This window comes from Aulostomus chinensis, chromosome 12 (genome assembly GCF_037954235.1).
Source record: "Aulostomus chinensis isolate RoL2024-O1b breed Wild chromosome 12, RoL_Achi_v1.0, whole genome shotgun sequence".
Lineage (NCBI taxonomy): Eukaryota > Metazoa > Chordata > Actinopteri > Syngnathiformes > Aulostomidae > Aulostomus > Aulostomus chinensis.
This window is the reverse complement of record NC_141331.1, coordinates 9,563,722-9,577,729: the sequence shown is the minus strand read 5'-3', so window position 1 is coordinate 9,577,729 and position 14,008 is coordinate 9,563,722. Positions and strand designations below refer to the sequence as shown.

At 44.3% G+C, this 14,008-nt stretch overlaps 3 protein-coding genes across 5 annotated transcripts in view; 1 reads left to right on the top strand and 2 right to left on the bottom strand.

Annotated features, from left to right (window-relative positions):
• The window catches only part of sacs2 (sacsin molecular chaperone 2), a 20,033-nt gene extending 12,426 nt beyond the window's left edge, over positions 1-7,607 (bottom strand). The window contains exons 1-7 of the mRNA XM_086219967.1: positions 7,363-7,607; positions 5,675-5,717; positions 4,436-4,523; positions 3,888-3,999; positions 2,184-2,330; positions 638-2,069; positions 65-153 (exon numbers count right to left, since the gene is read on the bottom strand). Of these exons, the coding sequence (XP_086076093.1) occupies positions 65-153; positions 638-2,069; positions 2,184-2,330; positions 3,888-3,999; positions 4,436-4,523; positions 5,675-5,700 (1,894 nt within the window). The 5' untranslated portion in view covers positions 5,701-5,717; positions 7,363-7,607. The remainder of the gene's footprint in view (positions 1-64; positions 154-637; positions 2,070-2,183; positions 2,331-3,887; positions 4,000-4,435; positions 4,524-5,674; positions 5,718-7,362) is intronic.
• LOC147251945 (uncharacterized) lies at positions 7,276-9,659 on the top strand. 3 transcript variants are annotated; one of them, XM_086219979.1, is made up of 3 exons: positions 7,276-7,642; positions 7,741-7,900; positions 8,120-9,659. In XM_086219979.1, exon 3 carries the CDS (start codon positions 8,152-8,154, stop codon positions 9,232-9,234), a length of 1,083 nt encoding a protein of 360 aa, XP_086076105.1. In that variant the 5' UTR covers positions 7,276-7,642; positions 7,741-7,900; positions 8,120-8,151; the 3' UTR covers positions 9,235-9,659. The 3 variants fall into 3 exon arrangements, with proteins under 3 accessions (XP_086076105.1, XP_086076103.1, XP_086076104.1); XM_086219977.1 differs by having other exon boundaries at positions 7,279-7,642; positions 8,139-9,659; XM_086219978.1 differs by having other exon boundaries at positions 7,279-7,655; positions 8,139-9,659.
• prmt2 (protein arginine methyltransferase 2) lies at positions 9,417-14,008 on the bottom strand. The gene is made up of 9 exons (XM_086219976.1): positions 13,794-14,008; positions 13,516-13,710; positions 12,739-12,900; positions 12,250-12,414; positions 11,981-12,156; positions 11,116-11,245; positions 10,893-11,029; positions 10,597-10,771; positions 9,417-9,980 (listed from the first exon to the last, which is right to left on the bottom strand). Exons 1-9 carry the CDS (start codon positions 13,875-13,877, stop codon positions 9,948-9,950), a joined length of 1,257 nt encoding a protein of 418 aa, XP_086076102.1. The 5' UTR covers positions 13,878-14,008; the 3' UTR covers positions 9,417-9,947.

Sequence of the window (14,008 nt, the reverse complement as noted above, 5' to 3'; positions counted from 1 at the left end):
AGACAAACAGAAGACAGATAAAAATCACACTCAAACAGCTGTTGTGAATGGAAAGCATTCCTACTTTTTCTGGACAGGTTTTTCAGGTGGGTACTGCAGGCCGGATTAAGGTCATCAGGGATGAAGAGGTGTTGGCAACCAGGCAGCAGAACCCTGTTCATAAAAAAGGACATTTGTACATCACATAACAAACTTTTTTTTTTCGAGATGAAATCAAGAAAGTGTGATGCCTGACTAAGAAAAAGAAATCTTGCATTTTCCCATATTTATGAAAAATTACTCCATGAAAACAAAAATACAGTTAAAGGGAAATTATGCTGGTTGTCTCTATTTCTATCATGTATACAGTATATACATACAAGAGGTCCAGCTTATGAATAATATCTGATATTGAGTGACGGACTACTGTCATGTCATGAGGTCTGCTGGAGAAAAACTATTTTCAGTAAATATTCATTGAAAATCCAGGAAGGCTGTTAAATTCAATACAAAAAGGCGAGGCTTATTTGATAAATAGAATAATAAGTTTAATGTAAAACTAGTTTTTGCTTTTAAATTTTAATTTCCTTCTCACGAGCACTAGGAGAATTTAAAATAAAGAAATAGATACAACTTTTGTTGCGCACGGCACCCCTACCTTGGAAATTCTTTGCTGTCAATCAAAGCCGTGTCCTCTTCTCTGTCTGTGAAAGATCTGAAGGAGCCGTCACTGAGTGGTAGCAGCTGGAGACCCTGCAGTTCTGTGTATTGGCCATCACTCAGTAAGTACTCCAGCAGACAGAGTTTGTCGTTTTTCGAGATGTTTTTCACGCCAACGCGTCGGAGAACATCCCTGAGGAAAGCTGGAGTGACTTGTTTTAAGGCACTGAGGTCTGGATAGGCCTTGTTTATAGCTCTTGCTACATTGCTTGGTAAAGTGACAAGATTTTCTCCACAGGCCACCAAAGTTCTTTCAATGGCAGCCAGTATTTCCAGGCTTGTGGGTCCATTACAGGGAAGAACAGCTTCTTTTAGAGGGATGAACTTTCTCTCATCCTCGACAAGTGACAGGATGGCCATGTTGTCTTTAAAAAGGTGAAGTAGCACATCTCGAGCAATGTCAAACCATTTCTCTTTGTGTTGTATCTGAGCAACATCCGGCCACAGGTCATAGATGGAGCAGACAGGCAGAATGGCCCTTTGAGCAAGTCTGACAGCATCTTGAATCATCGTTAGGTAAGCCTGTGGCAGCACCTCCCTCATCAGCAACTCATTCCACATGGCATGTTCGTCATGTTTCTGGTCTTCCTCTTGCCACTTGATGTGTCTCCTGTTGTCTGTCAGGCCGAAGCAGGCGTTGACACAAACAGGAAGTCCTGTCTTGTTGGCTTCATTGTTTGGGAGGGGCAGGAAACAGCTCAGCCTGCTCTCGCTGCAGTCTGGCTTCTCACCACAAGGGAATGCCAGATCAACTTGAGGGAAAAAGCTCAACTTTTTGGCAAGTGAATCAAGTGTTTCCACATTTCCCTCTTTCATGGTGCATGTTGTCACAAGCCACTTTGTTTCTCTGCGTTTGTCTGAGTTGAGGGTTATCTGTTTGAATCTGGTGGCGCTCTCAACCATCGACTCGTCTTCTGACTTTAAAATGACATCTGTGGAGACTGAGGATCTCACTTCAAGTCTGGTGTTAACCGAGCCATGTGCATCGATGTGTATCAAGGTCACTGTAGTCACGTTTTTCATGAACAGGAGGCTCATCTCTGCATCAACAATGAAGCTATCAAAAAGCTGAACCACCCTGTTGGCGTTGTAAAGATTATCTGAGATGTCTGATGCCTCATTACGCAAAGGGAATCTGAAAATCGTCCCTTCGAAGCGCTGATCCTCCATGATGATTTTTGACCACTCTCGTTCACTTACAAGTGAAACAATGTCTCGAAAGGGTTGGAACTGATCGTGCATGTTTGTAAGGGCTTCTTGGTGTTCTTCATCATCCAGAGACCACAGAAAACCTCCGTTTCTTTCCCCAAATATTTTTTCTTGGGGGTCCAACAGACCAAGGTGCCCTGAACTGAAGATACTCGGCACATCTGTTAATAAGAGCGAAAATAGTGTTCCATGAATAAACTTAGCAGTGGTTGCTAACCACTAAGTGTTAACCAGAGGCTGTTCTGCATGTGTGTGGTAAATTTGCACGGGCTCACCTGTTATGTGGTAAATAGAGTTGAAGCCGATCCCGAACCTCCCGACTTTGTTTGGGTCATTGCGCTTCACACTGCGCCCTGCAGCCTGAATTCCTCCCCAGTCGTCATCAGTAAATTCTGCATTGTTGTAGGCATATAGAGCAGGACCTTTGAGAGAAAACAAAAGGTTTTTCATTCAAGTGTTTTTAATATTCGGAAATGTTGCCTTAAAATGTCTAATAATATGAGAATTCAATGCCATCTTGATCATGTGTTGGGCCCTGTTATTGATAGGGTCTACCCAGTTAAAGATTGCAGGCCTACGGTTGCATTTATTTATTAATTTATTATTCAAATGGGTGGCACGGTGGTGCAGTGGTCAGCACTGTCTCCTCACAGCAAGAAGGTTCTGGGTTCGAGTCCCGGCTCCAGCACGGGGTCTTTCTGTATGAGTCTGCATGTTCTCCCTGTTCCTGTGTGGGTTCTCTCTGGTCCTCCAGCTTCCTCCCACAGTCCAAAGACATCAAGAGGGGACGAGGCTGATTGATTCTCTAAATTGACTGTAGGTGTGACTGTGAGTGTGAATGGTTGTCTGTCTATATGTGTTTGTCCTGTGATGGACTGGTGACCTGTCCAGGGTGAACCCTGCCTCTCGCCCATAGCCGCTGGGATAGGCTCCAGCCCCCCCATGACCCTTAACAGGATAAGTAGAAGAAAATGGATGGATGGATGGATGGAATATTCAAATGCATATTTTGGGAAATATCAAAATGGTTTGGGTTGGAAGCCTGAAAAAGGAAGGCATGCTAGGCTGTATTACCCAGAAATACAACACTGCAATGTGTTCACAGCAAAGACAATTGACACAATTCAATTACATAAACGTGAAAAAAATCCAATTTTTGTCAAGAATTCACTTTATATAGTGCTGCAAAAGCCTCTCATGCTCGAGATTCTCCTGGCATTAACTTTGTTTCAGGAATGGAGAGGAAAGTAGACGCGGCCTGGAGCTGTATGACAGTACAAAGTAGATGTACAGAGAATGAAGAGGGATTTATTACCTGGTAAGTTCAGTAAATATGAGTCAGACACTTTGTTCCATTCTCTTCCCCTACCTCTCTGTCTTTATCTCTGTCCCACTCTTTCCTTCTGCATATCTGTCTTCCTCCATTATCTGTCTTTGTCTCTGCCCCACTGTCCTGCTCTCTTTCCCCCCAACCGGTCAAAGCAGAAGGCCGTCCCCACTGATCCTGGGTCTGCTCCAAGTTCCTGCCTGTTCAAAGGAAGGTTTTCGTCGCCGCTGTTGCAGGATGTGCTTGCTTGTTGGGTGTAGATTCATTGAAGGAGTGTGGTGCTGGACCTGCTCTACTTGTGAAGTGTCATGAGAGAACTTTTGTTGTGATTTGGCACTGATAAAAAAAATTGACCTGAGTTGAATTGACTTGATTGGCAGAACTTTACTAAGAGCCAAGATAGGATGAATTATTGTTATCTAAACAAAATGGATGGGCTGTGTTTACTTGAAGTGAAAACCTGAATTATCCTGCAGTCAAATCTGCTGATGCGTTAATTGTGTTGGGTTATTTTTGAAAGGAAACCCCACGTGGATTAAAAGTTCAAAACTCCACGCTGAGGGACAAGAGCCCTGCACCATCTCGCTGAGGTCACCGTGAACGCTGTCTTCTTTATGTGGAACACAGACTTTTTCAAGAACATCACACATACCTTGGTATTTTCTCAACTCTTCTGTCCAAAGGCTCTCTGTCCTGTAGCCTCTCTCATCGTGGATGAACATCACCTTTGTGGCTTGAGCGTCATCTGCATTTTGAATCAGCTCCTGTTGACGTATAAAAACAGTGACATCAGCTCCTCTACAGTGTGGGTCTGAGCTATAAAAACAAAACAAAACAAAAAAATCAGTCCAATCTAAAATGTTCTGTTTCAGTCGATCTAATATCTACTATCTAATGATCACTAATGTTTTGTTAAGATCAGGAAAAATACATACAATCTTACATTATTGGTTAGATTCAAAGAAAGTACCACACTGGGAAGCTCGCCTTCCCTTTTTTAGCTCATCATATATCTTCATCTGCACTTATTTTGTAGCATTTCTTGAGTATATGTATACCACAACAGAGCACTTAAAAATAAAATGGTGAAGGAGCAAAATTGTGAGCAAAAACGTGTTTTAAATGGCTCATGTTCAGGATTCACTCATCACTTCTGATGCGAGGCGAGAGAACCAACACCGAACAAAAGAAATGACCCACCTTCAAAATCTGTCCGCCATCTGGATATCGACGTAGGATATCTTTCAAGTAGTCGATGAAGGGCGGTGCTGTAGCCCCGAAGGACGTTCTGAAAACAAATAAAACAGCAGAACCAAAATTCAAGTTGGTGCAGAAAAATCCGGGTTAGGTGAATTAAGCTGAGGACAAACATACAGTATATACAACTACAATATTTTACTCAAATGTCACAATCCCAATTTATTCAGGGTTAGAAAACAAAGAGTGAATCTTACAGCATTAATTCAATCTTGACTAATTGAAAAAAGAATAAACAGAACTGATTCTCTCAAAAGGAAGAAACCAAAATTTCTGTGGAAACTGCTGAGACACGAGGAAATCAAATTGGCTGATCTCATAAAACCACCATGTTTAACCTGTTGAACAATGTTGATGAAAAAAAATTCATATATACATACATATATATATACATATTTTTTTTTTCCATCAACTTTGGTTGGTTGAAACAATAACCACATATACTATATTTTCTACAAACATTTCCCTGAATAATCAAAATAACATTAACCCTGGCACATTAACAAAAAAAAGTTTTTTTTTAGAAAATACTGGACTCAATTTTAAATATTGTCTGTCTTTTTTATGGATGATGTTCTTGATTTGTTGTGTTCGAAGCCACTTCAAAAGGAGTTTAAATAGAAGGGGGGGGGCAGAGTATAAGGACACCGACTGGTTCAACCCAAATAAAAGGGAATAATTACAGACTATTGACTCATTACCAATCTAAACAAAATAAACAACATACTGAAAAAAATGAACACCGATGTCACTCCAGCTAGTTCATCGGTTTACATTCAGTGCCTGTAGATGAACTAACATTCTGATTAAATGCACCAGGTCATTTTATATTAGAGCGCTCTATTGGTGTAGAAACAAGGGAGGTAAAAGTAAAAAGTTTTCATACAAAATGGCTACTCAGAGAGCAGGAATAAACTTCCCACCTCTGCTAAAAACACAATGTTTTCCCATGCAGTTTTGATATTGAACACAGGGTGGCGCCTGCCTGATGGAGGCTGACTGCTGACAGGATGAGCCGCAGGAAGATGACCGTACATGCATGGAGGAATCCAGGATCAGTGACTCAGATCATGGCTTCGGTGCACAATTTGTGTCAAAACTGTCTGCTGTTTCAATACCCACAAATAAGCCTTAAAGGAAAAACAAACAAAACAAAAAAAAACACAGGATGGTTTAACTTACCGACTTTTTTTCTTTTTCAGACTCATCCTTCCTGGGATGGATGCTGTAAGAGAGTCAGAGTTTTAATAAATCAGATGGACTGAAAATGTGGTTTCAAGGCTGTAAACATACGTATTACATGTACATGAACAGTACATGTTCTTGTTTCCGGTAATGGGTTTTCTATTGCGAAATCACATTCAGTACATTGATAGCAAAAGGAGAGAGAGCGTGATGTCCCGACTTTGATGAACCTGCATTACATTTGCTCGCTGTACTTACTGGGTGTGGACCCATCTCTATCTCTCTCTCTCTCTCTCTCTCTCTCTCTCTCTCTCTCACACACACACACTCTCTCTCTCTCTCTCTCTCGCTCGCTCACTCTCTCTCTCTCACACACACACTCTCTCTCTCGCTCGCTCACTCTCTCTCTCTCTCTCACACACACTCTCTCTCTCGCTCTCTCTCTCACACACACACACACACACTCTCTCTCTCTCGCTCGCTCACTCTCTCTCTCACACGCACTCTCTCTCGCTCGCTCACTCTCTCTCTCTCTCACACACACTCTCTCTCTCGCTCTCTCTCTCACACACACACACACACACTCTCTCTCTCGCTTGCTCACTCTCTCTCTCTCTCTCTCTCTCACACACACACACACACACTCTCTCTCTCGCTCGCTTGCTCTCTCTCTCTCTCTCTCTCTCTCTCTCACACACACACACACACACACACCTCAAAGTTTTATGTCCTGGTTACTTTCGATCCTTGTTTCTATCAGTGACATTTTCAAAGATAAGAAGTATTTCAGCAAATTAGTTAACTGAACTTTCAACTTCCACCTGTTCCTTCTTTGGTCAAGATTTCCCAATGGCTCTGTAATTTAATCAATCTACTTAGGAAGTTTACAAGTGAAAAAGTGAAAAGTCTTGATTTTACTCAACTTCAGCGGCTCCTGCCAAGACAGCTGGAGCACATCAACTTTCATTGAACAGATCTACGCTGAATACACGACTTTGCAACAAGTTTTAACAGAGCACTACTTTATCCCACACTCATCCCGGATACCGCTTCAGTTTTGTAGAGGACATGTGGACTTGTCCAAAAAAAAAAAAAAAAATGAATACAAATAATTTACGCTGTAAACTCACAAGCTTCTCTGATACTAAAATTTAAATAACCTGGTTCACATAGAAGCAAATATGAATAATTAGAAATTTTCATAGCAGCTATTTTGATGACAAAAGGAATTATGACATTCTAACTGGACAGGAAGATACCCCCCCCCCCCCCCCCAGTTAAATGGAACCGGGCCAAAATGCTCTTTCGCATCAAACATGAACGGCAGCTGTAAAAATGTTTTTTCAACTGTTTCACCATTTCCAAAATGTCACTGTTAGAACACATCACATCGATATTTCTAGCTACTAAATTTAAATCAGTTTAGCGTATGAGGAAAACAACACGGAAATAGAAAAAATACATGAAAAATCCAGGTAACTGTGACATCAAACTCTAACAAATCGAACAAAAAAAATAGTAGGGAAAAGACGAAAATACATTAAATTAAAAGATAGATCCGTATATTGTTATTTACGTGGATTAAAACTGATCATTTCAAGTATTTACTTTGTTGTAGAGCGCTGACACCATTACAACTGCTTCCTACTTATTTATAGCGCGGGTGAGGACGGCATCCACGGTACCTGAGTCGCGTCCGTCGGTATCGGGCTCGGGTGTGAGGCGGTCCCAGACGCACCGCAGTTTAAAAGCCTGCTGTCTCCCACCCGTCACCGTCTCACACCCGCCCGTTGCTTTCGTTTTCTTCCGTCCGTCGTTAAACGAAACTTTAGCTGTCACAACTTGTCAGAATCGTTTCGTCCGCCCTTCCAGAAGAAACGAAACTTTGCAGCTTAGAAAAAGAAAAGGAGGAGAGGAAGAAGAAGAGCTTGATTCCCCCTGCTGTCGAGGGTAACACGTACAACCGTAAGCACCACATGTAAGATGTTTAATGGAATCTGTCGGAAATGATAACATAGGTTTGCTGTGTCTCATCTAATAAGAGTTACTCCGCCACTCGCTAGATGCTGCTGCAGTCTCTTTCCCATGAAACCCCCGAACAGCTTCCCGACCAGCAGGAAAACACGGCACAGACCCCAAACATCTCCCCGTTGGGATGTGATGCTGAACGGATGCTTGCAAGATGGCACTTTTAACATATTTCCCTATAAAACGATGATGACGGTGCGTAAAAATCAGCTTTAGCCGCTATACTCGTATAAGCTAGCAGTAAGCTAGGTGTTTTGTCGGTAGGTTGCTATGCTAGCTTGTCACCATTTCATCAACCCTCCGTGAGAGTGAACATTCACGCATAGACCGTGGAGATGTGCAGTAATGGAGATGTAATAAGCATACGAGTATAACAGTAACATTCCTGACTGAAACATGTGTGTGTCATAACAGATGTGTGTATCCCTTCCAGGGGTGACACTGACATGAAAGCCTCATCCACTATGGTGGCTGACAGCACCATGCAGGAAGAAAGCGGTCATCCAGGACAGCAGCCGGGGCTCTGCTCTGACTGTGGGTGCAGTTTCAGCCCACTTCAGCTTGACCCAACAGACACCAAACAGCAGAGCGAGCCCACGACAGACAGTCCCTCCAAGTGTCCATCCTGCCAGGCTGGGGGCAGCCTCCTGAATGGCCGACGGCCGTACCGGCGCCTCCGCCTTGAGCCTCACAGCTGCTCCCTGTGCAGTAAGACCTTCATCTCATCAGCCCACCTGACCCTTCACCTGGCTTCACACAACAAGGAGCGGAAGTTCAGATGTAGCACATGTGGGAAGTACTTCCACCAGTCCTCCCACTTGATGGCGCATAAGGTCATCCATAGCGGGGACAGGCCATTTAAATGCCCGGACTGTGGTAAGACCTTCGGCCGCTCATCACATCTCAAGACTCACCGCCGGCTTCACACAGGTGAGAAGCCATTCAAGTGTAGCCACTGTGACAAGTCGTTCACACAGAAGGCCGGGCTCCTGTCGCATGTTCGCCTGCACACAGGCGAGCGGCTGTACAAGTGTGAGCAGTGTGGTGAGGCTTTCCGCTCCTTGTCACTTCTGCTCTGTCACAAGACTGCAGAGTTGTCTGGTCAGGACAAGCACCAAGCAGTGTCAGCACCAGAGCTCCCCCAACCCTACAATACTCAAAGTATTCAGAAAAATGACCTCAGTGCTCAAAGTAGCTCAGAGGATCTGAAGTGTGGCGTCTGCTGCCGCACCTTTGTACGCTCCTCATACATCAGGTTGCACATACGCCTCAAAAAGGGACTGCGGCCGTACCACTGCAGAGTGTGTAACAAGACCTTTGTCAAGCTGGATACGTTTGTAAATCACTGTGATAAACACTTGAGGCAGAAAAGGGAAAAAAATGGTGAGACCGAAGAGAAAGTGGTTAAACCGCCGCTGTTCATCCCACTCTCCAGGCCACCGTCTCCCGAGTCCTCACCTGCTCAACCTTTCTCCTCGGAGGTCCCCGTGCGCTCGAAAACCAAACCCAAGATTAAGACTGAGCCATGATCAAGAAGCTTGCGTCCATGTTACAAAAATGACCTTGACATTATTTCTTCTTTAAGTGTCATATTACATATGAAAAACTTTCAAAGACAGGTGGCTGTGTGGTACCCAGACAATGAAAAAGTTGATTGTTTTAGTGAACAACGGTGTGGATCATTCATTAGATATAACACCAGTTTGCTGACTGTACAGGTACTTTATTAAGAATAATTAATTATCTTTGTAATCACAATTATATTTTGAATGAATTTGAGGCTGTAAATCTAACATTGGCCTGTTCACTCTGGTCACTGAGAACAGAAGCAGTGAAGTCTCTTGATCTTGAATGGTTTATCTGTTGTTTTATTGTATCAAAGCAAGCCTACTGGCATGCAGAGCACTCATACAAATCACAAACTATGTAAATTAAATGGCTGTTGTGCAACAAAACGCGGTGAGTGACGTCAGCTTGTAAAGAGTCATTCGTTTCTTCTGTTGCACCTTGAGAGTCCCCCTTCATCGTGAAGCATCTCGCCGCTGAGCGTCACAGTTCACTGCGTTGTAACATCTCTGCGGCGTCACCTGGGCATTGTAGTCCTCGGGCTGCTGACCTGCCACACGAGGCTCCTGTAACTGTTGAAGACAGCTAATCTCTCGCTGACCCTTTACTCAGCAGGTGATGTACTGGATGAGTTTTCTGTGGACTTCCACCATGGATGGAGAAGGTTGATCAGCTGTCACCTCCACATGGGGAAACACTTTGTTCCAGCCTATGGACAAAGAAAGAAGAAGGTGAAAGCTAATGAGTTAAGTATGTTGCCATACACTGACAGGGACATGGATTTGGAGGACTTGTTGGCTCAGGTTTCTATGGCAATATTCATAAAACAAGCCTTATAAATTACAATTACAAATATACCGCACACCCTTAACGGTCATTCTCATTACATATGTTTTCACCGGAGTGTGTACCTCTGCCAAGGCCAACTCAGCAAAACTCAATGTCGTAGAAAATATCATTTGTGTCTGTGTTAAACAGATCTGGCCTGAAATAGAACTGGTTTTCTCAGCAAAGAACAAGTGCAGATACTGACTGTGGTTAAGATGACACTTAATAACTGAGAACCCAAGCATTATTAAAACCATAAAAAAAATTTCAAGCCACAGTGAAGAACACATCAAGGTACACCTTCAACTACGACTGAAACAAGACGTCATTTGTGTCTATACAGCTGATGGTAAGAGGAATGAGCAGGGATAGGAGGGGCAGCAGAGAAATCTACAACCCACTTAAAGTCTCCCTCTAACACTCTGAGCTGGCCGTGACTGCCGCACTTTCAGGCCACTCCCAGCGCTTCAGATGAAGGCTCAAAACAGGATGCTTGCCTTGCAGTTATCTGCTTCATCTGAGCTGCTGTCGATGCTCCAGTGCAGGGTAACAGTCATGTGGCGTCTCCAGACAGGGTTCCTGCACAGAAGAATGGTTCCTCTGACTAAGTCTCCAGCAGACACACCGACTGGCCTGTCAAGCATGAACAGAGTCTGCTTCCAGTGTGTCGACCTGAAGAGAGAGCAGAAAACTTAATATTGATTGGTTTTGCAACCTAAGGAGTTATGTTATAACTGTGCGGTGGTGGAAAGAGTGTGGGGATGGTGAGGGAGATCGGGTTTGTTTTTTTTACTCAGAGTTGGGTCCGGTGCTCAGCTCCACCGCGGCACCTCCTGCCTCCAGGCTCTCAAAGCAAACAGAGAACCAGGCAGTGAACCCATGAAGAACACCAGACTTTTCCATACAAAACTGAAACTGGCCCTTGATTTCCTGAGAAATTACACAGCATTGTACTGATCAGCTGGGGAAACCTGTTAGTCAACTAACCATGGGTTTGAGTTCAACTTACACAATACCTCCAGGTCTTTGACTTGCAGAGTGTGCATGTCCAAGCTAATCACGTGGCAGGGAGTAGCGAGGCAGTCAGCACGCTGGATAAGGTGGCTGAACTTGGGCTTAGTGAAGAACTCCCGCTGAGCCAAAGGCCTGTGGGGATGATATACGGATCATGATAGTATGATGTATTAGTGAAGCAGGAGAGGGGCCTATGCCGTGGAAACACACATAAGATAAAAATAACAGGAAATATGATGCGCATTTATGCGTTTTAATGTGTTTATGCCATTCATTTTCCAGTGTTTTTCAACCACGGGTGGGCCATGAGCGCCCTCTAATGGGCTGTGAAATGTTTTCAAGTTGAGGCTGGCTTTTTGTAAAGGAATAGACTGATAACTGTTCATGTTTCACAAAGACTGCAGCAAAGATGGATGGAGAAACTGAGGTAGGTTGGGTGAATTATTACTAAACAGATACACATTCCTCACTTTAAAATGACAAAAAACAACATTAATAAATGGTTTATTATGTTTAAGTAATGCTTACTCAGCACGCTCCGATAACTTTGCATTTATTAGTATATCATGACTGTAAAATGTTACCAAATTGTTTTTTAAAAAGTAGACTACTTAACTAAAAATGATGGAGAGCATTTGTTAAAAATCATATGGGTTTAACATTTACTTTCCATGACTAAAAGACATAAGATAAAGTAAAGTAAAGAATACTTTTACTACACTGCAGCTGCAGTAAACCTGTCAACATTTACTCATAAAAACTGGACTCTAATGTTGTGTCTGTAAGTTGTAGAGAATGTTTCAGTTCAGAAATGTGAGGAAGACGAGCGAGTGAGGACTCAGGAGTAGCCTGACTAATGTCTCTTACTGAAGAGGGGTGAAGTCCAGGCCATAGGGCTGCTCCCAAAAGGCCATTTTCTCTTCGTAGTCGCTGTCAGCCTGACAAGGCACCAAGGTGAGGGTGGCAGAGGAAGGCCACATCACGCCACCTTCTTTTAGCCAGCGGTCCCTGGCTCGCAGGACAGACTCCACCATGAACTCAAACTAGACCAGAGAGGAAGCAGACAGAAACCTTTTATTCAAACCTACATGGGACAGAACGTGGAAGAGCATGATGCAGTCCAGAGATTTTATTACCAGCAGGCAGTTGCCCATCCACTCAGACACCAAGACATCCACCTGCTGAGGTAGCTCCACCTCCTCAGCTCGCCCCTGTAGCACAGTGACCACCTCCTCATATCCGTTCTGCGTCACAATCTGTCGAGTGTACTCGGCTATGGAGCTCGCTTCCACAGCATACACCTGCAACAGTGCAGGTGAATGTTTACACTGCTCAGCCCAGATGTTTCACCCCTGCCATCAATAACTCTTTGTACAGCCGATGGCAGCAGAGGTACACTCACATTCAACATTGAGTAAAAGAAAACTGAAGCTACACAGACTGTGAGGACCCTCTCTGACCTGATGCTCTCCATGATACCCTGGGGCTGACATTTTAAAACCAGTTTGCAGCTAAGCCCTTCCTCACATCTACATGCTGCACCCTGAGTGTGTGTGTGTGTGTGTGTGTGTGTGTGTGTGTGTGAGAGAGTGAGAGAGGATGTTAAGGCCTTCTGTTGGCTTTACCGCTGAGGGCTGTGCCAGCTGGGCGCAGAACAGGCTTATGATACCGGTCCCACAGCCAAGGTCCATCACCACCTTGCTCCTCAGAGAAGCACTGTTGCTGAGAATCACCTGCCGGTACGCCTCAGTCCGACTCCTGTCTGACAGCATCTCCAAATGAAGCCTCTGAATAGTAAAATGAATGAGTGATAAGATCAATGCAGAGCAGTACATCAGGTTGTATATCAGTGTATATGTGTGTGTGTGTGTGTGTGTGTGTGTGTGTGTAGTGAAGGTAGAGGGTAGTCACCTCACCCTGATCCTGAACCATGGGAAACCAAACAGGCTCATGTCAGTAAGCCTGTTTGGCTCCCCGACTGACTCTACCTTTGCTATGCATGGCATCCGATGTGGGCTGATTTATGATGAGGCCATCAGAGGTGTGAGCCTACAAGGGACCCCCAGGTGAGAGTGAATGACCCCACCGATTTACGAAGCACGAATGTGTGGGGGCACTTGATGTTGGAGAAGTGCAGGGGCACGTAAAGCCCAGCCTGGGTCTTTGGTGTTGTATTCAGGGACTATGTTTGATAACCTGTCGATGTCGGATCAAGACCACCCTCTACCTTTTCTACAATAACGCAAATCCGCTGGGTCCTTCTGTGTCAGTGCTATTCATTTATCTAATATAATATCTTCATTTGCTATGTGCTTTGGTAATGTTTCGATATCAGTAACTAACGGTAAAGTTCAACACGTTCATATGTGTAACTCAGTAGCTGAAGCACGTAAACAACTCACCAGTGTCCCATAACTGCTGAAGTACTCCTCATCCTGCCACGGATCCTCCAGGGAGCTGTCATCCTCCTCCCCGGCAGCTCCCATCTGCAGGTGGTTGGCAGGGACATAACCTTTGACCCCCCTCACCTCCGCCCACCACCACTCAGAAGAGGGTTTGGCATGAACAAGTAGCCGGTCTCCTCTGCTGAAGCTAAGCTGCGGGACAGAAGCGAAACTCAGACGCTACTTTCATTGTTCTTGGTGCTTAGTTGACCGTTAGTCGTGTCAGGGTCGCTGACCTGGTCGCCGCCGCTTCCGGAGAAATGACACAGAGCAACATACTCCTCCGGAGCCGCCTCGTCCTCCTTATCCTCCGCCTGCATGTCTGACGCTGCTCGGTTAATATGATCAGCACGTTTTTCTTTGCCTAATTAGTGAGAAGACTTTCGACCACGACTACGAATAAGGCGGCAAAAGCAATTCGCAGGGCTCTACATCGCACTTCCTGTTTTAA